The 26,873-nt window shown below is 48.1% G+C and overlaps 2 protein-coding genes across 6 annotated transcripts in view; both read right to left on the bottom strand.

Annotated features, from left to right (window-relative positions):
- Positions 1 to 3,073: 3,073 nt before the first annotated feature.
- On the bottom strand, positions 3,074 to 17,368 carry Ucp3 (uncoupling protein 3). Of its 2 annotated transcripts, none has more exons than XM_074083305.1 (7): positions 17,230 to 17,368; positions 9,939 to 10,153; positions 9,260 to 9,458; positions 8,878 to 9,078; positions 7,913 to 8,014; positions 7,102 to 7,282; positions 3,074 to 4,979 (listed from the first exon to the last, which is right to left on the bottom strand). In XM_074083305.1, exons 2-7 carry the CDS (start codon positions 10,062 to 10,064, stop codon positions 4,865 to 4,867), a joined length of 924 nt encoding a protein of 307 aa, XP_073939406.1. In that variant the 5' UTR covers positions 10,065 to 10,153; positions 17,230 to 17,368; the 3' UTR covers positions 3,074 to 4,864. The 2 variants fall into 2 exon arrangements, with proteins under 2 accessions (XP_073939406.1, XP_073939417.1); XM_074083316.1 differs by having other exon boundaries at positions 9,939 to 10,238; positions 17,230 to 17,331.
- Positions 17,369 to 22,629: 5,261 nt separating this feature from the next.
- Positions 22,630 to 26,873, bottom strand: part of C2cd3 (C2 domain containing 3 centriole elongation regulator) — a 139,134-nt gene continuing 134,890 nt past the window's right edge. For 3 of the 4 annotated variants that reach the window (XM_074083246.1, XM_074083254.1, XM_074083252.1), the window contains one exon: positions 22,630 to 23,424. In XM_074083246.1, coding sequence (XP_073939347.1) covers positions 23,284 to 23,424 — 141 coding nt within the window. In that variant the 3' untranslated portion in view covers positions 22,630 to 23,283. The remainder of the gene's footprint in view (positions 23,425 to 26,873) is intronic. The other variant, XM_074083271.1, reaches the window with a different exon arrangement.

The raw sequence follows: 26,873 nt of genomic DNA, 5'->3' as shown, positions 1-26,873 counted from the left end.
TGAACAGAACAGAAATGGGGAAAACAGTAACTGAGACAATGCCTGTGCCTTTGATTCACTGTCAGAAAGCTCCTTCCCAGACAGAACTGTTTCAACCATGGAGCCTCTGGAGGTGGTGCGTGTGCAATGGCTCACATGAAGTGACTTGTTGGGGATATTACTGAGTGTATTTATATGTTATTTTAAACATGTGATCATCATGTTTAAATATACTCTTACCAAATACAATTGATTGCATTACTCTTCTGTTCATTCGACTCCCACTTCCGGTACTCTTGCCTTGGTCTCCACCATAGCCTCATCTTCCTAGCACCAGAGTCCACAGCACTAATTAATTTATATACTGCTTTGAACACTTCAGTAGTTCCACTTCATTGCTACAATACTGCAAATTCCCCAATGTGGTACATTCACGAACCGGGGCTGCCATTACAAAATACTATATAGGGGGTGCTTAAACAACTGGAACTTATTTCTCAAAGCTCTACCTGCTGAGAAGCCTAGGTCAAGATTCCTGCTGATTTGGTTTCTGGGGGAGGCTCTCGAAGGCTTGCAGATAGCCTTTCTTTTTTTGTTTCTTTTTGGATGCATTCTTGCTGAGTCCTTATAGAGTGAGGTGAGAGTGGGATCTTTGGGTCTCTCTTCTTCTTACAAGAACACTAATCCTCACCCTTTTGAACTCACTTGAATCTCGCAAAGGCCTCACCTCTAAACACCACCACATTGGGGGTTAAGGCATCAGCACATGAATTTGTGGAAACACAAACATTCAGCCCATAACATGTGGCTTCTACTTTCCTCTTTAGCTCACTTCTCTCACTACTTCCCTGTTAGTCTGCAACCTAGCCTCCTAGCCACATGACAATTGGCACCCCACGAATGCCTTCAATGATGTTCACCCACCTTCCTTTGCCTGGATAACTCCTATTTGTCCTTCAGGTGTCTTCCTCCTAGGAGCTTCCAGGCCTCCAAACTAGGTCAGGTGTCCCTCATCTGTGCACCTCTCTTGGGTGCCTTGTGTGTACCTCTGTTCATGGCCTTATCATTCTATGGTAATTGGTATTTTGTGCTTTGTTTTTCCTACCTAGCACCCTCCACCACAGTGAGCTCCTCGAAGACAGGACTGGCCTTGCTCACTGTAGCACCTAAGGTGCTGCTTCCAACTTGGGCAGAATGCAGATTTGCACTGGTGTAGCTCTCTGCAGTTTTCAATGTACCCAGCCACAAATCAACTCACCTATAGAGATATAATTATATTTCCTTACTTAACATTTATTTCTCTTGAATAAAATTGTCTTTTAAAGTATTGCCTTTACTCATAAGATTTCTGTGAAATCAATTATTTACTATGTCACTATTGCGCCTGAGTCCAGACTCAAACTATCTCATTTTTTCCTGATATACTAGTAGAGTTTGAGGAAAAACACATTTCTTTTGGATGACTTGATTAGAGGTGGGGGGAGGGTCTGTGGGTTTTGGGAGTTGGCCTCCCTGGGTGGGCCTCAGCTGGTGATCTGACTTCTCATGAGTTTACATCCCTGTTTCCTGGAGGCCGAAATTGAGGACAGGTCTAGAAAGTACATGCAGGCTGTGATGTGAAGGGAATGCTCTCAGTGCATGGGATCACAGAGCTAAAGAGCCACCTGACTCAACTTTCTCCTTTAAAAAGTGAGGAAAGAAATCCAGTGTTTTCTTCAGGAGACTTCCCACCAATCTTGTTTTCCCTTCTACAAAAGGCTGGACTCAGAAATCAGTGTTACTGATTCCAATGAAAACAGCTCTTAGAAGAATTTCTTTTTTTGTGTGTGTCTTACTGGGGTTTGAACTCAGGGCTTCATGCATGCTAGGCAGGCACTTTACCTCTTGAGCCACTCTACCAGTCCTTTTTTCTTTTCTTTTTTCTCTTCTCTTCTCTTCTCTTCTCTCTTCTTTCCTTCCTTCCTTCCTTTCTTTTTTCTTTTTCTCTCTCCCTCTCTTCCTTCTTTCTTTACCTCTATCCCTCCCTCTCTCCCTTCCTCCTTTCCTTCTTTTAATTTTTTTCTCTCTCTCTTCCTTCTCCTCAGCTGAACAGTATCCTCTGGGTAGACGATATGTTAATATTGCTATGTAGAAATTCATGGAAGACAGTTCCTGGCTCCTAGGGACTCACAAACAAAGACCAGGAGTTTAAGAGAGATTTTCATGTCAGTTAAATGAAAAGAAAGAGAAACTTCTAAATATAGGTTTTATTTAAATAAAAAAATTTGCTTTTCTTTGAACTGTCTGGTTTGTATATGTAGATTACCTCAAGTTACCATTTAAATTTAGGGAAATGTTGAGGAAGGGTGGAAATTCACCCAGGGAAGGAGGAGTTGGGGCAGGGAAGAAGGAAATGACATTGCTGAACGCCTCCTGAATTCCAAGGTTGTTTTTCCAGGACCTTGTGCTTGAAAGGCAGGCACTCTACTGCCTGAACCATGCCCTTTCTGACATAATGTCTTGCTTTTTGCCTGGGCTGACCTGGACCACAGTCCTCCTATTTAGACTTCCCTCTCTAGCTAAGATGACAGGTGCGTATGACAGTGCCCAGCTATTGGTTGAGATGGGGGTTTCATAAACTTTTTGCTTAGGCTGGCCTCAAACCATAATCCTCCAGCTCTCAGCCTCTGGAGTTGCTAGAATCACAGGTGTGAGCCACTACACCAAAGTGTTTTTGATCAACTTTCACAATATGCCAGTGAGGAAGGGAGTATCACTGTTACTTCTCTGGGAAGGAGGAACAGGCTTCCCCATGGTTAGGTTGCTAGTAAGGTGGGGTCTATCTAATGATAGAACCACATCAGCCTGCTAAGAAGCAAGAAAAGACACTAACGTCGTGGGTCCCTGTGTCAATTTGAAAGACACACTTCTTTTTTTTTTTTTTTTTTTGATTAAAGAAATGATTCTTTTTTTTTTTTTTAAGGCAAGATGGTAAGGTAGTTTTTTTTATTGTTTTATTATTCATATGTGCATACAAGGCTTGGGTCATTTCTCCCCCCTGCCCCCACCCCCTCCCTTACCACCCACTCTGCCCCCTCCCGCTCCCCCCCCAATACCCAGCAGAAACTATTTTGCCCTTATTTCTAATTTTGTTGAAGAGAGAGTATAAGCAATAATAGGAAGGAACAAGGGTTTTTGCTGGTTGAGATAAGGATAGCTATACAGGGAGTTGACTCACATTGATTTCCTGTGTGTGGGTGTTACCTTCTAAGTTAATTCTTTTTGATCTAACCTTTTCTCTAGTTCCTGGTCCCCTTTTCCTATTGGCCTCAGTTGCTTTTAAGGTATCTGCTTTAGCTTCTCTGTGTTGAGGGCAACAAATGCTAGCTAGTTTTTTAGGTGTCTTACCTATCCTCACATCTCCCTTGTGCGCACTCGCTTTTATCTTGTGATCAAAGTTCAATCCCCTTGTTGTGTTTGCCCTTGATCTAATGTCCACATATGAGGGAGAACATACGATTTTTGGGAAAGACACACTTCTTAAACTTGGAAGTAGGTCATTTAGTTCAATTCTGCCTTTTACAAATGGAGAAGCCAAAGCCCTAACAGGTAGAGCAATGTCAGTAGTCAAAGGGATGGTGAGCTAGCAGAAAGAAGTATAGGCTGGTGGGGTCACGTCAGGTCCAACTCTAACAAATAGGAAGCCTGAAGTGAGAAAAAAAAAATTCTGGGTCTGGTGGGGAGCTCAAATGCCAGATGGTCTGCCTAGCAAGAGCAAGGCACTGAGTTTAAATCCTAGAACCACACATGCACAAAAACCTGTCCAAGAAAGAGAAAGAAGCAGAAGAGTGACTGAGTCATAATAACTTTCCAAAGTTTTGGAGTTTTGCTGCTTTGGGCTGGCAGCTAGCAGTGCTACTTCACCCAAATCTCACAACCCGTCATGGTGCCTATAATGGAGCCACGAGCAGGGGCTGCAGGGAAGCAGGGCTCTTGTGACTTCCCTGGTAATCATTACGTAGCCCAGGGTTGTCTGATCTCACCACTAGACAACTGCCTTTTTCAAAAACCTCTACCCTGGCAGGTCCTCTCTATCCAGACAAAATCTCTCCCAAGGCCTTATCCTCACGTGTACGTGTGTACAGCACTATCCTTTTTGTAAAGTGTTCTCATGCTCTGCTTCTTACGAGATCCCCCTAACACACGGTGAAGTAGGCAGGGAAGGGGCTGTTACCCATTTTACTGACCAGGGGAGTGAGGCTGCCCTCTTGATTGTCTCCAGAATTCTCAGGGAGTATGTAGAGGCCTCAGCTTAGCATTGGCCCAGCTGGGCTCCTTTGGCACAGGTTTGAAGTTTTCTCTTGTTTCTAACATTTTCTAGAATCCCAGTGGGTTCCACTGGGCAGACTCCTTACAAGCAGGTAACTGATCCTTGCATGGCTGTGAAGGCCGCAGTCCCAGCTCTGTGCTGCCTCTGTGTACCCTTTGAGGCTCTTAGCTGATTCTAGCTGCGCTGTGGGCCACACCTGCCCATCCCGGCAGCCTTTCCTGTTTATAATTCATTGTCTTATCTCATTTTTCAGAGGATGCAAGTTTGTAAACTTCCCTTTTACCCAAGTAGATCCATTTTGGGTTGTTTTCTCTTGCCTAAATGTTAGGCATCCAACCTAAGGAGTTTCAAAAATTAATATAATTTACTTTTCAGCATGTCAGTGCAAAAGTTGTTCTTAGGACAAAGCACTGAAGACCAGAACCTTCCTCCTCTCCTAGTTCTACTTCTTGAAATCAGCAATACATACAGAGTTCTGTAAACATGTGTGGGCTGAGTTGGGCATGGATCCACTGTTTCACTTCATTTTTAACTGGCCTTGTACAAAGTAAGGAGCAAATGGCCTTCCTGTCGTGTTCAAAATGGAGATTCCCGCAACATCTGGACTTTCATCAAGGCCCGTTTCAGCTGCTCATAGGTGACAAACATCATCACATTCCAGGATCCCAAACGCAAAAAGGAGGGGGTAAATCTGATGAGAGAAAAACGACCACAACATCAGGAGGAGCGGGCTAGGAGACACAAAACAGACCTATTGTGCTGTCCCGGCACTGTATTGGTGCTGAAAGACCCAGACTGTTCTTCACAAGCCTTTTCTGTGATCCAGTCCATCTCTGTTTTCTCTGCTGAAGGGATTTACAGAAGTTGGAGTCAAGAAAGGAAAGAAAACTAACATTTTGAGCCAGGTTCCCACGTCAGGTGTTTAATTCTCACAGTTCTACATGGCAAATAAGCTTGTTGCCAGGTTTCTTATTTTTAGAAACTGAGGCCCAGAAAGGCTAAGTTGGAGGAGGAGGAGGCCCCTGCAGGACATATAGCTTATCTCCAGATAGCCTTGCCTGGGCCGTGATGGCACTTGGGGAGCACGGTGGGAAGACAGTATCCACCTCAGCTGTGCTTCACAGATGCAAGGAGGGACTTGTCACCTGGCCCCTGCCTTCCTCCCAGGCTCTCTTGCCAATAGTCCTCTCCTAGGCCCTTTGGCTCCTGTCAGACTCAGCCACTTACAGTTCCCCTGGATGTCAGGCCCTGTTACTTCTGTGCCTTTGCCTGTGTTGCTCCCTCAGCTTGGACTTCATCCTGCTCTCTTCCTGGTCTGGCTGGTCATTCTTCACTCTGTAGGACTCAGCTTGGGCGCCATCACTACACGCCATGGCCTTTCCTGAACCCTCACAGGGACTACAGCACTGTGGCAATATATGTGCACTCTGGAGGCAGTCCTGGGTTCAAATCCCAGCTCCCCAGTTTCTAGCCTTACAACCTTGGACAAGTGACTTAATTTTACTGAGCCTCTTATTCCTCATCTTTAAAATGAGGGGAAGTAGAAGTAGCTTCCTTACAGAGATGTCACATAGATTAACTGTGTCAGTGGTGGACAGCTTATAGCACAGGCCCAATATTAGTCACTGCTGCTCTTTGAGGAGGCATAGGACAGGTCCTTACACACACAATGTTCAGTAAATGTTTACCAAGTGAAAGACTAAATGGAGATGCATAGCTATAGCTGAAGGCAGTAACAGCAGAGGCACTTAGCAGAACAGTCTGTCAGTGGACAGGGAATTCCAGAATGTCATCACCAGGCTCCAGAACCTGTAGTGGCTCTTGTGTGCTTGCTGGGTTCAATCAAACGGTGGGCACCAGAAAGCTATCTGCTGAAGGTGTCAGTGGTGGGAGCCAAGCCAAGAGCTCACCAGTGGGATAAACACCACCGTGTTGAGTGTGGCTTGGGTTGCCTGGGCTTGAGCCATGGCTCTGCCATTTTGCCTTGTAATCTTGGGCAACTTACGTGTTTGAGATGGAATCTCTTACTCAGTCAATGTGGGGCGCACTACCAAGTTCAGGGGTTGCTGAGATCATGTATATAAAGTACTTAGCACAGTAACAAAAAAATGCAAAGGGTCTTGGCTGTCATAATGATGGTAAATCACCACAATATTGAGTGCTGGCTTTGTGCTAGGGACTCCAGGAGATGAAAGCTGGATAAGCCATGACAGTGGGCGCTAAAGAGCTTGTGCTCTACCTTGAGGAGTAATTTAACCTTACAATGCTGTAATACAAGGCAGAAGGGGTCCATACCATACAAACGGAATCAAATGGTATTACTGAAGTTCATAGGGTGGAGAGAAAATTTAAACATGAGGGTGTTAGGGAGGAGGTGGCATTTGAACTAATCTGGAAGGGTAGCTGATTCAGAGCACACAGGTAGTGAGGGAAAGTCATTCCATGTGCAGGGAACAGGAAATGCTGAGACACAGAAAGTCTGAGTGTGGTGACTACAACAGGTCAGTTACCATGAGTGTGGTGATCAACTGGTCAGGCCTATAGGTGCAGGAAGAGTTTGGAGAGGGACAGTCCTTTTACCTATCCTTGGACTCCTTTCTCTCAATAAGGCCTGCCTCACTTAACCTCCAAATCAGGTTAGCTTCCTTTTTTTTTTCTTTAATAACTCCCACAGTTCTCTGTACTTCTGTTTTGTGTTGTGTACATCTGTTCTGTTCATGGCTGCAGCACAGATGAGCTGCGGAGGCAAGTAGGGTAAGAAAGAAGTCGAGTTCTAGGGGGGGAAGTGCTGGAGGCAGGAGGAGGTGACTTACCCCTTGTAGAAGGCTGTGGGACCTTCCTGGGCCACTGTCTTCAACATACAGTGCAGGGGGCTACGGTACCGGCCTGGGGGGGCATTCATGTACCGGGTCTTCACCACGTCCACCGGGGAGGCCACCACTGTGGCACAGAAGCCAGCTCCAAAGGCGGAGACAAAGTGGCAGGGGAAGTTGTCTGAGGAAGGGAAAGGAGATCAGGGATGGAGTGCACTTGTGCTCTGTTCATGTGTGTTCACTGTCTGCTCCAGCTCAGCCTTGACCTTGAGCACAAGTCATATTGTCCATATCTCCCACAGTGCCCAGGGCTGAGTTCTTGGTTAGTCCCTGCAAACTAGAACTGGGCATCTCAGTGTTAGAATGTCACCCAGCTTAACGAGGAAACTCTAGTCAGAGAAAGTGAGTGACCCTTGCTGAAAGACACACTGAGCTAGGTGTGGTGGTACATGTCTGTAATCCCAGGTACTTGGGAGGTAGCGGTAGGAGAATCTTGGCCTGAGCGCCTCCCATCCCTAAAGCACAACACCCTAACTGAAAAACAAACTGAAGCAAAAGGGACAGGGTATGTGGTTCAAGTGGTAGAGTGCCTGCCTAGCAAGTGCAAAGCCCTGAGTTCCAAACCAAAAAAAAAAAAAAGACACACACAGAGTAGATTCTGTTCCTGGAAACTAGGGCCTCCAGCCTAGGCTGTCATAATCCTGAACTGGGCATTGTTCTCTTCTCTGCTCCTGCTAAGCCCAGGTGCCTCTCCATAGTCCCCACTCTGTGGAGAGAGGACTGTCTCCCTGGAGCCTAGGTAGGCCCGTACCAGTGAATAGGTGAGAGTCCAGCAACTTCTCCTTGATGATGTCATAGGTTACCATCTCAGCACAGTTGACGATGGCATTCCTTGTGATGTTGGGAAAAGTCCCTGTTAGGAAGATGGTAGGGCTGATGAATAGGGAAGGAAGAAATGATGCCAGACTGCAAGGCCCCAGGCTCCACTGCAATGGTCTCAGCCAGGGAGCTCACCCCAGCTGAGCAGATGGGCTTTTCACTCTAGGTCCACAATTCTCAGATTTCCCATATCCTCTCCAGAGACATGAAACAGAGGTCCACTTTTGTTTGTTGGGCTACATTTTGTAGGATAATTTGCGATAGCTGTCAAAATTAAAATGTGCCTCACTGAGACTCTGGTGTACCCAGAAAAGGGAAGACATTCTTGAAAGAGGAAAGCTGGGCTCTTAGCACAGTGACAGAATATGTGCTGTCAGGGCCCTGGGGAGAAGTTTCACAGAGGAGGGGAAAGACTTGGGGTGGGAGGGTACCAGCAAGTGAGTGCAGAGCCAGCACTATGACCCAGGAACCCTTCCCTTAAACTTCAAGAGGCCACTGCTTCTTCTGCAAGGATTCATGTCCTGTGGTCCACTGGGAGAGATTCCGTGGTATTTGTCAAGGTGACCACTGTGTAGCTTGGCCTCTTCCACTTCTGGATCTACACCTTTGGTATGAGTCCTGGCACTCCTACCTGAGGCCTAGCTGCTGCCTGACTGGCTTATCTCTACTGCAGTTTGTATTGCCCTGAGGACAGGGAAGGTGGCATTTTCATTTGACATGATGAAGGGCTGGTCACTTGAGTTGAAAGTGAGGCCTTGAGTACATGTGTGGGGATTTTGTATGTGGGATGTTCTTATGGCCTCACTGGAAGGCGCCATGCTTGGCTGCCCTTCTTGCTGGGGTCCCCGCCCCAGTCCTAGGTGGACGAAAGTCCAGCCTAAGGCTCCCGGAGCCTACCTTTCCACAGGCCCCTGATCCCTTCCTCCCTGGAGATGGTTCTGTAGGCATCCATAGTCCCTCCATATTTCCTGTCGCTCCCAGGTCCCAGGAGAATACTGGCCTGAAACCGGATCTTCACCACATCCGTGGGCTGGGCACAGGTTACTGCCATGGCCCCCGTGGTGCATCCCGCCAGAATCCGGATGGCGATGCTGGAGTCTGGAGAGAGCAGAGAGGCCAGAGTCCGGGCTGCCCTGCCGGCGCCCCGCTCTTGCCCGCGGGAAGGAGGCTCGGGAGCCCTGGGGGCCATCGGTCTCCTGCCGGGCTGCTGTCGCCGGCTTCCCCACGCCCCCGCTCTGCCTGGGGTCCGGACCCGCCTGGCCCTTGGTGCCGCACTCACTGTCCGCGCCCTCGGGGGTGTAGAACTGCTTGACCGAGTCGTAGAGGCCGATGCGGACGGAGGCGAAGCTCATCTGGCGCTGCAGGCCGGCCACCAGCCCGCTGTAGAGGCTGCGGGGACCCTCGGTGCGCACCATGGTCAGTACTGTACCCAGCACTCCGCGGTACTGCACGCTCTGGGCCGGGGTCTCCCCCTGGATCTGGGGGACAGCGACAGCGACAGCGGCTGGAGGAGCTTGGTAGGCGGTGGGGGGTGGTGGTGCTGTGTGCCCGGCTGGGCTTCGCATCACAACACAATGAAAACAGCTGAGGTTTGGGCTGCCATTTTACAGTTCGCAAAGTCACCTTGGACACGTGGCCTTTGATCCCAGAGCCCACCAGAGGGCAGATTGTCTCCCCATTTTATAAATGCTTGGTGGCTTGCTCACGGTCGAAAGTTACCTCCTTACCTTTATCTCACGCTTTATGATTTACAAAGCAGAGTTAGGCAGTACAGGGCCCTGTGACACCATGCCAACCCATTTAGACTTTTTTTGTTGTGGGAGATGGTGGTGGGGAGGAGGCAAGGAAGGGTCCCAAGCAGTGGAGTGACTTCCTGGGCTCTGTGTGAGGAAGGGCGTGTTGCACATAGGCTGGGTGCTGTGGTGGAGAACAAGGACTCTGGACCAAATGGCACCTACCTGCAGGCGGACCTTGGCTGTGTCCAGGGGGTAGGTGAGAAGGTCAGCAAAACAGGCAGCAGTGCCTGCGCCCAGGCACTTCACAGCTGTTGTGGGAGGCATTTCTGAAGGTGTCAGTCCAACCATGGTCCCAGTAGGATCAGCCTGGTCCCTCCAGGGATCAGTGAGGTCCAAAGAGGTTGCTGGGCTGCCTGGGCTTCAGTGCAGGGAGGAGGCTGCAGGACATAGGCCAGAGGATGACAGAGCAGGTGCTGTCTGGCCCTATCCCATCTCCAGGCACCTTGCAACACCCGGAAGGGGCTGAGAAAGTGAGAAGCCTGGGTATTGCCTCGCTGAAGCTGCCTGAATTTGGTCTATAAAATCAGCTCATTTTCCCATCCCTCACATCGTGGAATCCTTAAACTGTTCCCTCTGTACCAAGGGACAGGTAGGATCCCTCTCACCCAAGTAACTGAAACAGACATTCCTTGTGACTCAATCAAACTGTCATTCATCTTGGGGGAAGACATTTTTTTCCTTTTTTTTTTTTTGGCAGTACTGGTGTTTGAACTCAGGGGCGCAATGCTTGCCAGGCAGGCGCTGTACCACTTGAGCTACTCTACCAGCCCCACTTTTTTTTTTTTCAATACTAGGGCTTGAACTCAAGGCTATAACTTGAACTACTCCACTAATCTTTTTTTCGAAAGGTTTTTTTTGAAATAGAGTCTCTCGGACTATTTGCCTGGGCTGGCTTTGAATTGCGATCCTCCTGATCTTTGCCTCCTGAGTAGCTAGGATTACAGGGGTAAGCCACCGGTGCCCAGCTCTGTGATGGGTTTTTTCAAGATCAGGTCTCATGAACTATTTGCCTGGGCTGGCTTTGAACTGTAATCCTTCTGATCTCTGCCTTCTGAGTAGCTAGGATTTCAGGTGTGAGCCAGAGTCTCCTGGCTCAGGGGAAGACACTTTTTTCCCACAAGGATGCCTGAATATACTTTTATCATACATAAAACAAACAAAACCCTTCTCAGCTCAGGTTCACTTTTCGTGACTAAAGACATTTTCTCCATGGACCTGGGACAGGACGTGGGCCCCAGGTGCTCTGCTACTTTGCCCCAGATGGCTCTGAGGGAGGTGGGCTGATATAACTGTTTCCACTCAGGTCTAGGTTAGTCTTGGCTGCTGTGCCTGAGTCAAGGGAACATGTTGTTTCCTCTTGTCCTGAATCCACTTACATTGCCAGTGTGTACGCACAGCCATGCACACTCTGCTGTGCACTGGTGCCTGCACCTTTTTTCCTGCTGGCTAACCAAGGGCACTCTTGTCTGGAAGCATCTTGGTTTATCCGTGGTTACACTGGGTAATGGGCAGGCCGTCATGGGCCACCTGTGTTCTTACCAGGCCTTCCGTGCTTCAGGCCTTTGGTGTTGATGACCTCTCTTAGCAGTTCACACCCACTGGTGCCTCAACTCACACACACACCTTTTGTGGCCTCAGTCCCGGGGCCAGAGCCAGTTCCACAGAGTCGTGAAGTGGGCAGAGGGTGCTCCCTTCCCTGTGGGGCAGTAGAATTCTGGGCCTGTGGTCAGGAAACCTGGCTCTGGTCCTGTCATCAAGCTTACTAATGGCTCATGTGACCTTACGTGCACATTTAGCCTGTCTTGGGCAAATGGGAAAACATGTTACTAGTTTGTCACTAATGAGTTGGGTGCCAAAAGATGAGGTTAGGCTAGGTGATCTCTCAAGGCTTCTTTCAGGCACTCTGGACTCAGGCTTACTGCCACTTCTCCCTGAAAAAAATCCTGTTCTTAGGAAAGAGGTGATGTGATAATTGATGCCAGGGTATAAATGACTATTTACTAAAAGATTGTGTGTGTGGTACTGGGGTTTAAACTCAGGCAAACACTTTTCCACTTGAGCTGTCCCCTACCCCACCCTTTTGTTTTTCAGATTCAGTCTCAAGCTTTTGCTAAGGCTGCTTCTGACCTCAATCCTCCTCCATCTGCTTCCCCAACAGCTGTAATTACAGGTGTACACCACCATGCCTGACCCTACTGATTAGATATTCCTTTATTTTTCTTTTCTTTTTGGCGAATTTGGGGCCTTGTCCTTGCTAGGCAGGCACTCTACTACATGAGCCACATCTCCAGCCCTTTTTTGTTTTTTCGTTATTTTTCAGGTACAGTCTTGTGTTTTTGCCTGGGGCCAGCCCCAGACTGAGATCTTCTTACCTATAACCTCCCTCATAGCTGGGACCACAGGTGTGTATATCACCATTCCCAGCTCAATGATGGAGTTGGAGGCCTCACTAACTCTTTTGCCTGGGCAGGCCTCGAACTGTGGTCCTCCCAATTTCTGCCTCCTGAGTAGCTGGGGTTATAGGTGTAAGCTACCACTCCTGACCTGACCAGATCTTTTTTGACAACCATGCTAGGCACTGACAAAGGCAAGCTATGGATGAATAAGTTTTGGTTCTTGCCCTTGGAGCTCACATTCTAGTGAGGAATATGGACAGGTGTGGAATTACCTGAAGGTTAATAGGACAGGGGGAATATGGACTGAGGCTGGGACTCACAGCCTGGATGCTTAAGTCCCAGTGTGGAAAGACTTTCAATTCTGCTCTGAGTAAGGCAGTGCTTTTATTTGATCCTAGCATGGATTTGTATTTAACATTTTGGGTTTTAAGCTCTTAAAATTGAGGCATAACTTAAGATACAATGTTGTAGGCATTTTAGGGGCACCTGACTGTAAAGGGAATTATACACTGGCTCTGGAGTGTTATGCACGGGCAGCAGACAGGAGATTTTCCCACTGGAGACTTGACTGAGCATCCAAGCATGTACCAGTGAGACCAGGTCCCTCCCCTGGTTTAAAATTGTCCAACAGCTCCTCATCTTATTCAGAACAGTCTAAAGTCTTTGCCGTGGCCACCTTGGGCCTTTCATGAGGGGCCCTCCCTCCCCAGTATTTCCCACCTCATCTCTCCCCAGTCCCCTTACAGAGCTTCAGCCAAATGGGAGCCTGGCCTTTGTTCCGGCTGTGCCGTCTGCCTGGAATACAGTTCTCAGACACCCTCACAGATTGTCTCCTTGCTTCTGTAAGGTTTACTTTAAGTGTCACCTTTGTAGAGAGACTTCTTTGAGCTTTCAATATAAAATACTAGCTCCCTGTCACTCTCTTCTCTTCCTCTGTGCTTGTTCATGGCACTAGTCACCCTCACTCTTGTCTACTGCCTGACTCTCCTACTAAGATGCACTGTCCTGTTGGAGACCAGGCATGAACCCTGGACTGGGATATAATGGAGTTTGCACAGCCTCTCCATGGTAGAAGTTTACACAGCCTCTCCTGCCACAATTTCCCCAGTACCTGGTGTCTTGACCTTTGTTCTCACATCTCCTTGAAGAATACAACCTGCTGTGTCCGCATACCAGCCCCCTGATGCAAAACTAGATAAAGTACCAGAACTGTTAGGAAACTCCGATGCCAGATTAATCAGTACCTTAGATAAGGTGTCCTGTGTGCCTTGATGATTCCAGAACTGATGTGTTGTAATTAAGCTTCATTAGCCTTAGGAAAATTAGCCCACCAAACCTCATTCCTTTCACCTTGCATCAAGAATTGTTATAGCTTGATTTTTTACCTGACTCTTTTCCTTGTACTGACCTATAAAATAAACACTCTGGCTCAGGTAGGTTCTCACGTTTTCCATCAGCAACGTGCAGTCCTCCCATCCCAGGTTTTCTGTTTTATGTCTGTATGTCTGTGTGTGTCTTATTTCTCATTCCCCACCACTCTTAGTCAGGTTCACATGGCATACCACACAGGTCGTGGGCACTGTCCCCAAGAGCAGGGACTTGGCCTGTTTAGAAGGCTGTATTTGTTGAGTGGATGAAGGCATTAGTAGAAGACAGCCTCCCATCTGTCTAGTTCCGTCTTCACACGATGCCCTTGAGATGGTGACAGTAGGAATTCAATTCGGTAAAAACCAGCACACACTGAGGAGACCTAACACTCACCAGACTCTATGTGTGTATGCTGGCAAATGTGGAGATGGGTAAAAATCAGTATGTGTGATCTGTCTTGTGAGGGCATTAGACACACAAAATTACTGCATTGCAAGATGGACTGTGGTCAATGTGGAGGGAAGGAACTGTCAAGAAAGAAGTCAGAGGAGTGAGAGACCTTCCTTTTGCTTGTGAGGTGGGGGGAGGATCGCATGATCTAGGTCTGGAAAGGGCTTTTGGGCTGGAGAGGTGGGAAGGGTGTTCTATTAGAGACAAAGGCCCAAACTTGTGCAAGACACCAGGGCTCAGCAGAAGCTGGGGGCAGGAGGAAAGCATGGCTTCTGGGCCATGAGGCCCTGGCAGAGGGAGCTCTCCACACATGGTCAAGTGACCTCACTTAATTCTCACAGCTGTCCTGAGAGGTAGCTGAGACTCAGAGACATTAGCTTGCTCAGTGTCACCAGCCCTTTAGTGTCAAAGCCTGGGTTCAATCAGTTATTATAGGTTCAAAGCAACCTCGGAAAAAGCAGGGCAGCATTTAAATCCAGTTCACAGATGAGAAAATAGAGGCTTAAGATGGAAAGAGATTGGCTCAAGGTCATGGAACTCCAATCAGCCTGTCCCAGTGAGCAGGCAATAAAGGTCTCTTCACCATGAGACCCAGGGCTGCAGTCAGTGCGGTAGTGTGGCTACCCCAGTCTTGATTTTTTATTGAAGCATTCAAAGCCCTTTGCAGTTACTAAAGGATATGTAAAACCACCTGTGAGGACTTTCATGCCAAGCATTCAGAGCCTGGCGAGGAAGGCTGGGTGAGAGTCAATGCTCCACTGGGTAGATGAAGTTCATTGGTCTACAGAGGCTGAGATCTGGGCAGGTAGGTACAGTTTTTTTCTGAGCTCTTCCCTCAGCCTGTCTTCCTGCCTATCTGAGTTTTCTTGAGATGAGCCCAAGAAGGGTCAGGCTCTTTGGAAAGGTGATATGAGGGCACAGCGGCCCTGGGAGCCGACTTGGCTGAGGAGACAGCACTGTAGTCATGCTAGGAAAAACACCCTCTGCCTGCTCCAGCCCCACTCTCCCTTGCCCTACAAGAGATAGCCAGGCCCAGGCTCCTTCCCAGCAGGAGGCTCTTGCTCCCTTGCCTGGCCTGGAATGGGCTGCGGGAGCAGATGACTCCCCATGGCATCCTGGCGGCCTTTCCCCACTCAGCCCTGGCATTTCCCCTGCCCTTTCCTTGGAGCTCTGAGATGAGCTGGGCTACTGGGGATTGTGGGCATCATGAATCTGAGACTCTGACTCACACAGATGGGGAAGACCCTCTGGAGTATGTTCTCTAGTGTCATGTACTGGCTAGGAGTGTCCCTTCTTCAAAATCTTTGGGAGCCACTCAGGGGCTAATACAAGAATCCTATGTTAGTTGTTTTTATTCCACTTTTGAGTTACAAAGTGAGGCTCAGCCAGGCAAAGTGACCTGTCTGGAGTCACACAGTGAGCAGATGGAGTCCTGTCAGGAATGTGTAACTCCAGGGCATTCTTTGCCACTTCACATGGAGTGCTTGTGCTATGCCAGGCCCTGCAGAGGGCACTTCATGGGTTTTGCTTCCTGCTGAGGCTGAACCTGTCTTCCTGGGGAGCTGCTCTTCCCTGGCCAGAAGGCTGAACTGCCAGGAAGGGTTTCCATTCTGAGCCCTTCTTGTCCCCAGCCACCTCTGACCTACAACTTGTAGAATTGTCTAATCTGTAGCAGTTTCCTTACTAGATGGGGAGTCCCAAAGCAGGACAGGGTCTACCTAGCTAACATTTCTGTGATGCCCAGTATAGGAAAAGCAGAGACACCAGGAAAGAACAGTTGACCAAAGAACCCCACTTGCTGAAATGAGGAGATGGAAAATGAGGTCAGAGATGACCCCAGGGAACTTTGTTAGAAGATTAGACTTAATTTAGTGGAGAAGGAGTGGTTGGTGATTTTCAAGGACAGGAGTGACAGTCACGCCTGTGTTCAGGGCATGCTGGGATGGGTTAGAGATGGGGGCTGAGAGACCAGTGAGGTTGTTGGAATGGTGCCAACACAAGATATTGAAGCCTGAACTTGGTCAAGAGCAGTGGCCAGGGTGAAGTTGGAGCCCGTTCCAAGGGCCATCCTGAGCCATCCACTGGAGACACAAAGGATGGGCCTGGACTCAAGTCAAAAGCCGTACCTGGGTGTGTGGGAGAGGCCGCAATGGCAGGCTCTGTAGGAACTGCTCTCCAGCCTCCTGAATATTAGGTGGAGAAGCATGGCAGCCAGCAGATCTTTGTGAAAGGCTGGAAGAGGAAGACTAGAGCAATCCTTATCCCTGAAGGATAAGGATAATCCCAGAAGGCATCTGATCAATGGGTTGTTCTAGCCTGCAGAGCTCTTTAATGGTTTGCTTCCTGCAGCAGGCACTGGGCTGAGGGCTTTATAGACACTGACTAATCTAATCCTTTTATAAGGAGTGTAAGGTTCTATTCTGAGGTGGTTGGTGCTATGATTCCCACTTGATAAACAAGGGGCCTGAGGCTTTGAGGGCTGTAACAGTCATGCAGTGAAGTGATGGAATTGAGACTGGTGCCCAGGTCTGACACATGAACTGTGTGCCTGTTCCACTACAGGGAGAGCTCAAGCTTCCTTGAATTGCTTGTTTACAGAGCAGATTCTCAGCCCTCAGCCCCACAGATGAATCTGATTCAGATCTGGAGTGGGGTCCAGGAATCTGCATTGTGAACAAATTCCCCGTGGTAGCTCTGAAGCAGGGAGTGGAGATCACAGTCTGAGACATCTGTCCATATTGCCCCTACCCTCTGCCATGCCCAGTGGCACCCCCCCCAGCAAAGCCTCCAGTGCATTCCCACTGAGGAAGTCACCTGGGCAGAGTGGCCATGGGCTGTATAAATGACCAAGGCATGACCTGGGCCAGGCCAGAGGTGTCCCATCATTCCTACTCGGGAAAAGGGCCCCTTGTTAGAGAGGGCACTGTGCTCAGGAGGAATCCTAGAGATTCCTGGCCAAAGGAAAAAGTCACTTCCTATCTGTGGGATTTGCAAAGTCCCACCTGAGCAGCTAGTAGGGCAAGAGTGTGTCCTGGGCAGTGATGGAGGTGTGGGGTTCAAGACTGTCCTCAGGACTGCTGTTCCCTCATCTTGACAAGGGCTGGACTGACTCTCAGGGGTCTCAATACTGTGGCTAGTGATCCCTGTGACTCCTGATTGCCTCTGTGAACCTTCATGAAAGGGACAGCAGGCAGAAGGGAGAGGGAGGGGGAGGGTTATAGGAGGGGATGGGGTCTTACCTGTGAGTCCAGCCAGGGCAGGGCAGCACAGGGGCTCCCTAGGGCTTCATCCCAGGGGCAGCAGCAGGATCTGCTGGCTCTTTCTGGCCATTCACTGCTGTCTCTGCCGCATCTGGCTTGGCACTGGTCTTATACACAAGCTGACCTGAAACCTAATCCTGAGAAGCTAGTTGAAGTCTGATCACCTGACAAGAGGCGGGCTGGTGAGGGGCAGGGACGGGGTGGTTAGTGAGCTCTGGATTTGGTTCTGCTCCCTTGACTTGGGGCTCTTTTAATGTCACTCCTTTAAGCTACCTTGGTGACAAGGGTATATATATGTGTAGCCCTGTCACCTTTAAGAGTCCAAAGGTCATAATCTCCCAGGACAGGCTGTGTGTGGGGTCCCCAGGTTCTTTTTTTTTTTTTTTTTTGTGGTCCTAGGGTTTGAACTCAGGGCCTATACCTTGAGCTGCTCCACCAGCCCTTTATTTATTTATTTATGTTTTGAGATAGGGTCTTGTGAACTATTTGCCTGAGCTGGCTTCGAACCGCAATCTCTCCTGAGTAGCTAAGATTACAGGTGTGAGCCACCAGCACGTGGCTCTTGTGTTTTTGTTACATAAGGCAGGCTGCCCAATCCTCCTGCTCAGGTTCTGAGTGCCAGGATTATAGGCTTGTACCACTATCTTCTAGTAATGACAACCATTATTTCTTGGTGCCTACTATGTGCTAGCTATTTTATAACATTACTTATATTTTTCATAGGCCTATGAGGTAGATACTATTAGGATTCTTTTTTCTTTTTCGTTTTTTTGGTGGGACTGGGTTTGAACTCAGGGCTTTACACTTGCAAAGCAGGTACTCTGGCTTGAGCCACATCTCCAGTCAATTTTGCTCTGGCTATTTTGGAGATAGGGTCTCAGGAACGATTTGCCTGGGCTGTCCTCAAACCAATCTCAGCCTCCCAAGTAGCTAGGATTATAGGTGTGAGCTACCAGTGCCTGGCAAGATTCTAACTTTTTAAAAATAAGGTTTGTTGGGATATAATTTACATTTCATACATACAATTCACCAATTGAAAGTGCACAACTCAAATGGTTTTATTATATACAGAGGTGTGTAATCATCACCACATCTATTTTAGAACATTTTCATCACCCCTCTAAAAAACTCATGTACCTCAGCAGTAACCTCTTTTCCCCAGCCCTAGTTAACTAACTACTAATCTCCTTCTGCTTCTAGGTTTGCCTGTTCTGCACATTTCATGTAAGTAGACTAATACAGAATGTGCTGTTTTGTGACACTACTTACTATGGTAGTGTTTCCAATGTGCATCCATGTTGTCGTGTGTATTTTTTCATTCCTTTTATTGCAGAGAATCCTCATTTTGAGAGAGAGGGTTAGCTTGGGAAAGAGTCTGGCTATGTAGCCCGGGCTGGGCTTGAACTCATGAACTTCCTGCCTCAGTCTCCCCAAGTATTGGGATGATAGGAATGTACCCCCACACCTGGCTTTTTGAGAATCCTCATATTTTGTTTTGTTTGGTGGTACTAGGCTTTGAACTCAGGGACTCATGCTTGCTAGGCAGGCAGGCACTCCACCACTGGAGCCACTCTACTAGTCCTGAGAACCCTCATATTTTATTTTATTTTTTTTCATTTTTCTTTTATTATTCATATGTGCATACAAGGCTTGGTTCATTTCTCCCCCCTGCCCCCACCCCCTCCCTTACCACCCACTCCGCCCCCTCCCTCTCCCCCCCACCCCCTCAATACCCAGCAGAAACTATTTTGCCCTTATTTCTGATTTTGTTGTAGAGAGAGTATAAGCAATAATAGGAAGGAACAAGGGTTTTTCCTGGTTGAGATAAGGATAGCTATACAGGGCATTGACTCACATTGATTTCCTGTGCGTGGGTGTTACCTTCTAGGTTAATTCTTTTTGATCTAACCTTTTCTCTAGTACCTGTTCCCCTTTTCCTATTGGCCTCAGTTGCTTTAAGGTATCTGCTTTAGTTTCTCTGTGTTAAGGGCAACAAATGCTAGCTAGTTTTTTAGGTGTCTTACCTATCCTCACCCCTCCCTTGTGTGCTCTCGCTTCTATCATGTGCTCATAGTCCAATCCCCTTGTTGTGTTTGCCCTTGATCTAATGTCCACATATGAGGGAGAACATATGATTTTTGGTCTTTTGAGCCAGGCTAACCTCACTCAGAATGATGTTCTCCAATTCCATCCATTTACCAGCGAATGATAACATTTCGTTCTTCTTCATGGCTGCATAAAATTCCATTGTGTATAGATACCACATTTTCTTGATCCATTCGTCAGTGGTGGGGCATCTTGGCTGTTTCCATAACTTGGCTATTGTGAATAGTGCCGCAATAAACATGGGTGTGCAGGTGCCTCTGGAGTAACCTGTGTCACAGTCTTTTGGGTATATCCCCAAGAGTGGTATTGCTGGATCTAATGGTAGATCGATGTCCAGCTAGAACCCTCATATTTTAAAGGTTATTTTACAGAGGCCAAAACTGAGTCTCAGGGAGGATAATGAGTTACCAAGGCCACCCAGCTAGTACACTGCAGGGCCTAACCTCAGCTTGTAATGTACAGCGCATTTTGGCTCTATTTGCTGTCACCATAATTCCCCATTGCATGTCACTTGGAGGCTACAGCATGGACATGCTGGGACAGGGTGAGAAGGATCTTTTGTAGCAACTACTGAAGACTCTGTCTGCAGATACTGAGGCTAAGGGATTGGGCATAGTTAAACCTGGAACTCAAGTGACATGGGAAAGTGGGAGGAGGGTAGACAATAAGGAGAGGGAGGAGAGGAGAGTTAACTGGGTGGGGCAGAGAATAGCCTCACAGGGCAGATGGTCAAGAGTCCAGGCGCTGCAGTGAAAGTTTGGGCTGTCTTTGTCCTCCTCCTTGACTAGGCCCTGCCCTTACTATTGGCAGAACAGGCAGGTGCATAAGTGGTACAAGGGAAGTGGCTGTTAGGGCTGCTGAGACTGGGAGGACTCAGGAAGGTGGTTCTGGGCTCCACCTGGAAATACTAGCGTGGAGGTGGTGGTGGGATTGCAGGGGCTACATGGGGGAGGGATACAAGTAGAAATCAAATCAGAGGACAGCAGGCCCTGGAGAAACCCAGAAGGAGGGTGGGCTCAGAGGACTGGGCTGGGGGCTTCCTAAGAGTGGGTCTGTTTGTCTTAGTAATATCTTCAGAGCCCAGTCCCTGCTAGAAGTTTCAAGGTTGGCTGCTGCAGGCTGGGATGCAGCCAGCCTCTGGGCCTTCAGAAACTTACTTTCAGGGAGACACCAGCTAGCTCTGGTAGTGGGGACAAACATATCCTCCTTCATCCATGCTGCACAATTTGGCAAATCATGTCTCCTTGGAGCTGTCACTGGGTGATATAGCCAATTTCTGGGAATGAGACAGCAGTAAATAAAATACTCTTTCTAGTAAGTGAAGGTGGTGGGTTTCAGACCTGCAGGCTGGCTTTGCATCATCAGAGGCTGCCCTCAGCCTGGGGAAGGAGCAACCCCTGTCCTCCTGTGGTTTTGTCCTCACTTGATCCTATCAGGTTATTTACAGTAGCAGGATTTGGAAGGAATATTCTTCACATGAGACTTTTCCCCTTAGGCCTGGGTCTGAATGCCCCCAAGACAGGTGGAGCCCTGGGGCCTTTGCATTGGTCTGAGACTGAGACTGGCCTCTGGTACTGGGGAAGGGCAGCCTGGGATGCTGAATCTTAGGGAACCAAGATAAAGAGATGTGGGGGCAGGTCAGACTGAGGGGACGTGGCCCATGGGAGAGTACCAGCTCTTTTTTGAAGGTCTCCGCATCACTTTGGAGCCCCTCAGGGCCTGTGTGCTTTGTCTTCTCACAGCTGCTGGATTTGCCTCTACTAGTTTGCTCCAGTAGTTTTGGGAAAATGGGCAGGGATGACATTTCCTAAACTTCCAGTATCTGCCAGGTGCAGACAAAGTGCTTTCACGAATGTCTCATTTGGTCTTTACCACAACTCTATGAAGCTGAGGTTTTATGTCTACACTTCACAGATGAGGCCAGAGGCACAGTCATAGCCAGGCTGGTCTCTTCTCTATCCCTGGCTGCATGTGGACAACAGTGCCCAACCAGTTCTCCCTTTAGCTGTCTGTGGCCTGATCAATTTTCTGGGCTCACCCTGGGACTTGCCTCTTCTAGTAAGCCTTCTCTGACTGCAGCAGATTCCTCAAATTCAGAGCACTTACTGGCTGTATCCTGTTTTGAGCACACTGAGTCATGTGACATCTCTTGCGATATCTTGTGTCGTGAGATTCACTTCCTAGCTATATAACAGAAGTAAACATACTCAAATTTGTAGAGCTTCAGTTTAACTACAAAAGGGACATCATAATGTCTAAGTTATAGAATTTTTTTTTTTTTTTGGCAGTATGGGGTTAATTCAGGGGTTTGTGTTTCCTAGGCTTGAGCTCTATGGCTTGAGCCATGCCTCCAGCCCTTTTTTCTCTGGTTATTTTGGAGATAAGTTCTCCCTTTTTGCCCAAGTTAGCCTGGACTGCAATCCTTTTTTATTTTTATTTATTTATTTTTTTAATTCATATGTGCATACAATGTTTGGGTCAATTTCTCCCCCCTTCCAATCCTCCTTTTTTAGACTTCCTGCCACCACACCTAGTTTTTATTGATTGAGCTGGGTCTCATCAACTTTTTTTCCTTGGGCTGGCCTAGAATTGTGATCCCCCCAGTCTCAGTCTCCCACATAAAAATGACAGGTATGCATCACCGAGCCCAGCTTTTTAATTTTTTTAATTGGTTGAGACGGGGTCTTAGGAACTTTTTGTCTGGGCTGGCCTGAACCTTGATCCTCCCAATCTCAAGTCTCCCAAGTAAGAGGATTATGGGCATAAGCCACCAGTGCCCAGCCTATAGAGTTGTTTTGAGGACTGAGTGAAATGGCATGTACTTGGGGGTGAAGAGCAAGGCCCTTTGTGGTAGCACTTCCCTTTCAGTCTTGTTGTCCAGCCACGCAGTACATCTGTGCTCCTGCTATGTCCTCCCCACAGGGCCTTGTCTCTCCTGAAGTGACTGGCCTGACAAGAGGTTCCCATCCCAGGGACAAGGGCGACTCTAAGGGACTTGTTCCAGGAGACCCTTCCAAGTTGCTGACAGATTTTAAGAACTAGTAAAGGAAAAGAAACACAGGCAAAAATAAAAATGTAAAGGAATTACTGGTGTCACTCTGATTTTGACCAGTCAGATATTTGGGGAAGCACAAAAGATTCTGCAAACCTTGGTCCACTGTTCCAGATGAGCTTCCCTGAGGGACTAAAGGGCTGCCAACTTTTCTCTCTGCAGTTAAGAGTACAAATGAATTCCTATTCCAGTGACCAACTCAGGAAACAGTAGTGCACTAATACAAATGCCAATAGGATTTTATTCAAACAAAAGCAAGAACAATGACTTTCAGCAGGGTAAGAACAATAAGTTAAAAACATGGTTAGATAGAAGACAATCAGACACTTTAAAGGAGGTGATTTCCCTCTCTTCTATTGATTAATCTAACACAACATAAAAATAACTTATATCTATAAAATACCCTTATTCCCAAGTGAATGAATTGGTGGCCTTAGGATTTCCTCAGCTATGCACACAATCTACCCCTGTCACCTCCAATATTTAAGGCAAAAATGGCCTAACCTATTCAGGCAAAGGGTGAGCTCAGGTCAGCAATCGGCTGTGTCAAGGACACTGGGAGGAATGTCTCTGCTGAAAGACGCCTGTTTACGCTGCTCAGTCAAAAGATGGGTGGGCACTGGACTCCATTTTGTTTAACCTTTTTCTCACCACAGAAGGAAGAAGCTGAAGTTGTGGCAGATGGATTCTGGGCCGGTTCAGGACACTTCCAATCCAGGTTGACGGGGCCTCAGGGTGCCCATGGAATAGGCTGGTGGTGCTTTCAGGAAAGGCTGCAACAGCCCTGAAGAAAGCAGACCTGGTGCCTTTTGCAAGCTGAACAAGGCTGAGGGAGGATGGGCAGGTATTCCCTTCCCTCAGTCCCTCAGGCTGAATCAGTCTTTCTGGGAGTACCGGGAAGAAAATATCCGTGCTATCCTGCGAGTTTCTTCCTCAGGCAGGTTGGGAGGGAGTGAGTTAGGTCTGGGGCGACAAGGCCTCTGGGAGATGGCTTCCTTGGTGGCTTCACTCTTGTCCTGGAGAGGAGGAAGTCAGATAGGTTAGCACTGAGTATGCAGCACTGCCAATGGATGACTTTGGTTCATCACGCTTTGGGCCTTTGGCTAACACATACGCACTGGTGACTGGCTCACAAAGCACTTTACATGCCTGGTCTTGCTTTAGCTTTACTTTGGCCCCATGAAGTAGGTATGTATGGTTTTCCACATGTCATGGCTGAGGAAACTAAAGTTCAGGTGCGATAAATTCAGGGTCCTATAGCTCTGAGAGGCATAGCTGAGATGGGAACCTCAGTACAGATACTTCTGTGCCTCTGATGGAGGAGACTGACACCTCCAGAAGAGGTTTGAAGATGCATTCCTTCTCTTGCTCCATGATTCTAGGCAAATGACTATCCAGAGTTGGAACTTTCTTCATTTGCTCTTGGGACTATATTCAACTCCTGGGGGTGGGGGGGGAGAAGACGTTGGTGAGTAATAGACTCTCTGGCCCTTTAAAGAATTCTTGGAGCTTCAGGTGACATGAAACACGTACCTATTGCCCTGCTACCAAACATTTCCCTGTCTCGGGTTGACAGGCATCACTCATTCTGCCTTTGAGGTGGTTGCCCGTGGGGTATGAACTCCTGTCTGACTCCCTTTTTTTTTTCTTTTTTTTGGGCATAGTTGGTGTCAAGATTCCTGGGCTCAAGGAGCTGAGAGACAGGTATACTGCAAAGTCACCCTAGGCAGCTGGCTGAGAGCAGGGCTCTGGGGAAGAAGTATAGGCTGGTTGGGGAAAAGGCAGTCCTGAAAGGAGATGGGAGTAGCCACCACAGGCAAACCTGGCTGATTTCACAGTATATAGACTGCCCTGTAGAAAGATCTCTTCCCAGTTCCCAAGCTGATGGAGCACTGAGAGCACACTGTATTGTCCCTTCCACTCCCAGGGCACTGATTATCATTAGCCTGGCAAGATCCTAGACTTTGGGACAATCCTACCCCCATGCAATTCTGCTAATGGGAAACTGAGGCCTAGTTAAGACTTCCTTCTGGAATCAGTAACATTCAGCAAACCCTTCTTCCCTTCCTTCCTTTAGCCTTTTAATGCCTACTTGTAAAAGGGAGGAATAAACAGAACTCACTTCCTGCCTTCAGAGTCAGAGTTAAGCTCTGGGAGACAGAGAGACCTACTCAAAGCATGAGAATAGCAGCCAGAATGGGATAAGGGAAATGGGAGTTTTCCACCCATGAAAAAGGAAAGTGGCTGGGCAGTCATGAAGGTCCTTGCCAGTCTAGATTTTTAAACACCAAGAGAGTATGAACAAGCTGAGTAGCCCTTCAAAACCATCGGCACACATACTTTCCTTATAACCAAGAGTTAATGGTGCTAGGGCTGGGCTGCACAGAGCTGTGTGTTCTAGGCAAGCCAGGCCAAAAGGGAAGAGGGAAAGTCACCTTTGCTGCTTTGCAGTTCTTCCTTCCAAAATATGAGAAGCAGCCACACCTTACAATAGCTTAGGGCACGGGCAGACCCATCAATGGGTAGGAACAAGTCATAGTGACTAGAGACTTAAATCGGGTGGTGAGACTGCCTCTTGCAGCAAACATCTCATTCATTCCCTCTAGAGCTAGTGATTATTGGCTTACCATGTGCTAGGTCATTAGTGAAGTCAAATCCTTTCAGAGTATCTGCAACACTTTAAGCTTCCGTATGTCCCTCTACCCCCAGGACCCAAATGGGTGTTTCTTGAGCTATTTGAGGTTTAGAAGTGACACATGCCCCATTCCAGTTCTCTGGCTGTAGTACAGATGTATCGCCTGGGTCACCAGCTGTAAGCTTACTTTCTATTTCTTTCTTTGCTACAATGAAAGGAACCTAGGGAAGTGTCTGCTTTATAAGCCAGAAGAGAAAACAGGCCTAAAAACTTGGTGTTCTATCCCAAATCCTAAAACCAGATCTTTGTTTCCCAATCTTCCAGAAGAGGAACTTTCTCCAATTTGGAGACACTTAAGTCTTCCTCTCAGTTGGCTGGAAGCACCAACATTCTCAACTCACAAAATGACAAAGATCTTTGCTGGTGATTCATCAAGCCTTTCAGGAGCCCAGGATTGACTCCACCTGATCAACTCTCATGGATAATAGGCAGAAATGGTTCCTGTCCCCACCTGGCTGCTCAAGCTAGAAGGGAGGCAGACATTGAACTACCCAACAGTTATAGAGTTGAGGTCTGGAGCTTGGAAGCACAAAGAAAGCAGCAACTAATAACAGCTGGGAAGGTCCAGGCAGGCTTCACACAGAGCTGGGACCCACGATATGCAGGTTAAACAGAGCAGGGGTGGGGGCAAGGCCATCTATTAGCAGGAAGAGCATAGGCCTGCAGCTGCTGGGTGGGCCATATCTACCTTGGGGCTGAACCCAGTGTGGCTGATTCAGCCAACCTTCCAGCACCCACACCCAACCCAGTGACCTAGGAGGCCTTATCTGCATGGCCCAGGCCCAGGGCCCAGGACAGGGACAGGCCTTGGCTCTGTGTACAGGGCAGGGCAGGGGAGTGGAAGGACAGAACACACATTCTGCAGTATTTAGGGTCTGTTGGCCTTAAAAGGGTTTAAAAACATCGGGACTAGTAGTAAAGGTTCTTACTTCATCAGTGTTGCTACCTCAAAACACACAAGGTCTGGGCAGAGGGGGAACTGACTGCCAAAAGCAGGGATACCCCAAGTGTACTAACTATTCCTCTGAAAAACTCCCACACTCCTGCTTGATGGGGCACAAGAAAATGGCTAGCATAGCATGTGCTTTGCATGGAAGCAGGATTGTCGAGGTGCAGAGGCTGCAGGGTTCTTGGAGTCTAGAAAGTGGGTATCATACATGGGAAGAGACCTTCGAAGAAGGACTTGGAAAAACCTGAAGGTGGGGTTTGACAAAGGAGATGGGAGAGGATATGCCAAATGGAGGCTCAGTTTGAGTGAAGGAATTTCTTTGCTGGCAAAGCAGTGGGACTGGACTGATTGCAGGAATGGAGGGCAACAGAAGACAAACCTAGAGAGGGCTGAGGCCTACTGAAGGCAGCTCCTGAGTGTTTGGGGAGTTTCTTTTTTTCCTCTTGGACCTCAGTGAGCTACCTGTAAGGGCCTTTCAGGAGGACAGGAATAGAGGTAGGGGTGTGTGTGTGTGTGTGTGTGTGTGTGTGAGAGAGAGAGAGACAGACAGAGAGAGAGAGAGAGATAGAGAGAGAGAGAGAGAGAGAGAGAGAGAGAGAGAGAGAGAGAGAGATACCCAGCTCTTCCATTAAGCCCTCCCTTTGCTGGGCACTTGGAACACCCAGGCCATGAATGAACATGAGAGGCCTCCCCTGCATCACATTATTTCTTAAAGGAGCCTTCAGTGACAAAGCTCTGCTGGGGACAAAAATAAAGCCCAGGGAAGGAATAAAGAGTAGTGAAAGAGAAATGCAGGGCTTTCCAGGGATCCCCAAATCAAG

The sequence above is a fragment of the Castor canadensis genome, chromosome 1, assembly GCF_047511655.1.
Source record: "Castor canadensis chromosome 1, mCasCan1.hap1v2, whole genome shotgun sequence".
Classification (NCBI taxonomy): Eukaryota; Metazoa; Chordata; class Mammalia; order Rodentia; family Castoridae; genus Castor; species Castor canadensis.
Note: the sequence above shows the minus strand (reverse complement) of the source record. Positions and strands in the feature narration are given on the sequence as shown.

Coding starts and splice junctions, on each gene's coding strand:
- Ucp3 (XM_074083305.1), bottom strand. CDS start 10,064: ATGGTTGGACTGACACCTTCAGAAATGCCTCCCACAACAGCTGTGAAG. Junction 9,459..9,938: donor CAGCCAAGGTCCGCCTGCAG/GTAGGTGCCATT, acceptor GCTGTCCCCCAG/ATCCAGGGGGAGACCCCGGC. Junction 9,079..9,259: donor CACCCCCGAGGGCGCGGACA/GTGAGTGCGGCA, acceptor TGCTCTCTCCAG/ACTCCAGCATCGCCATCCGG.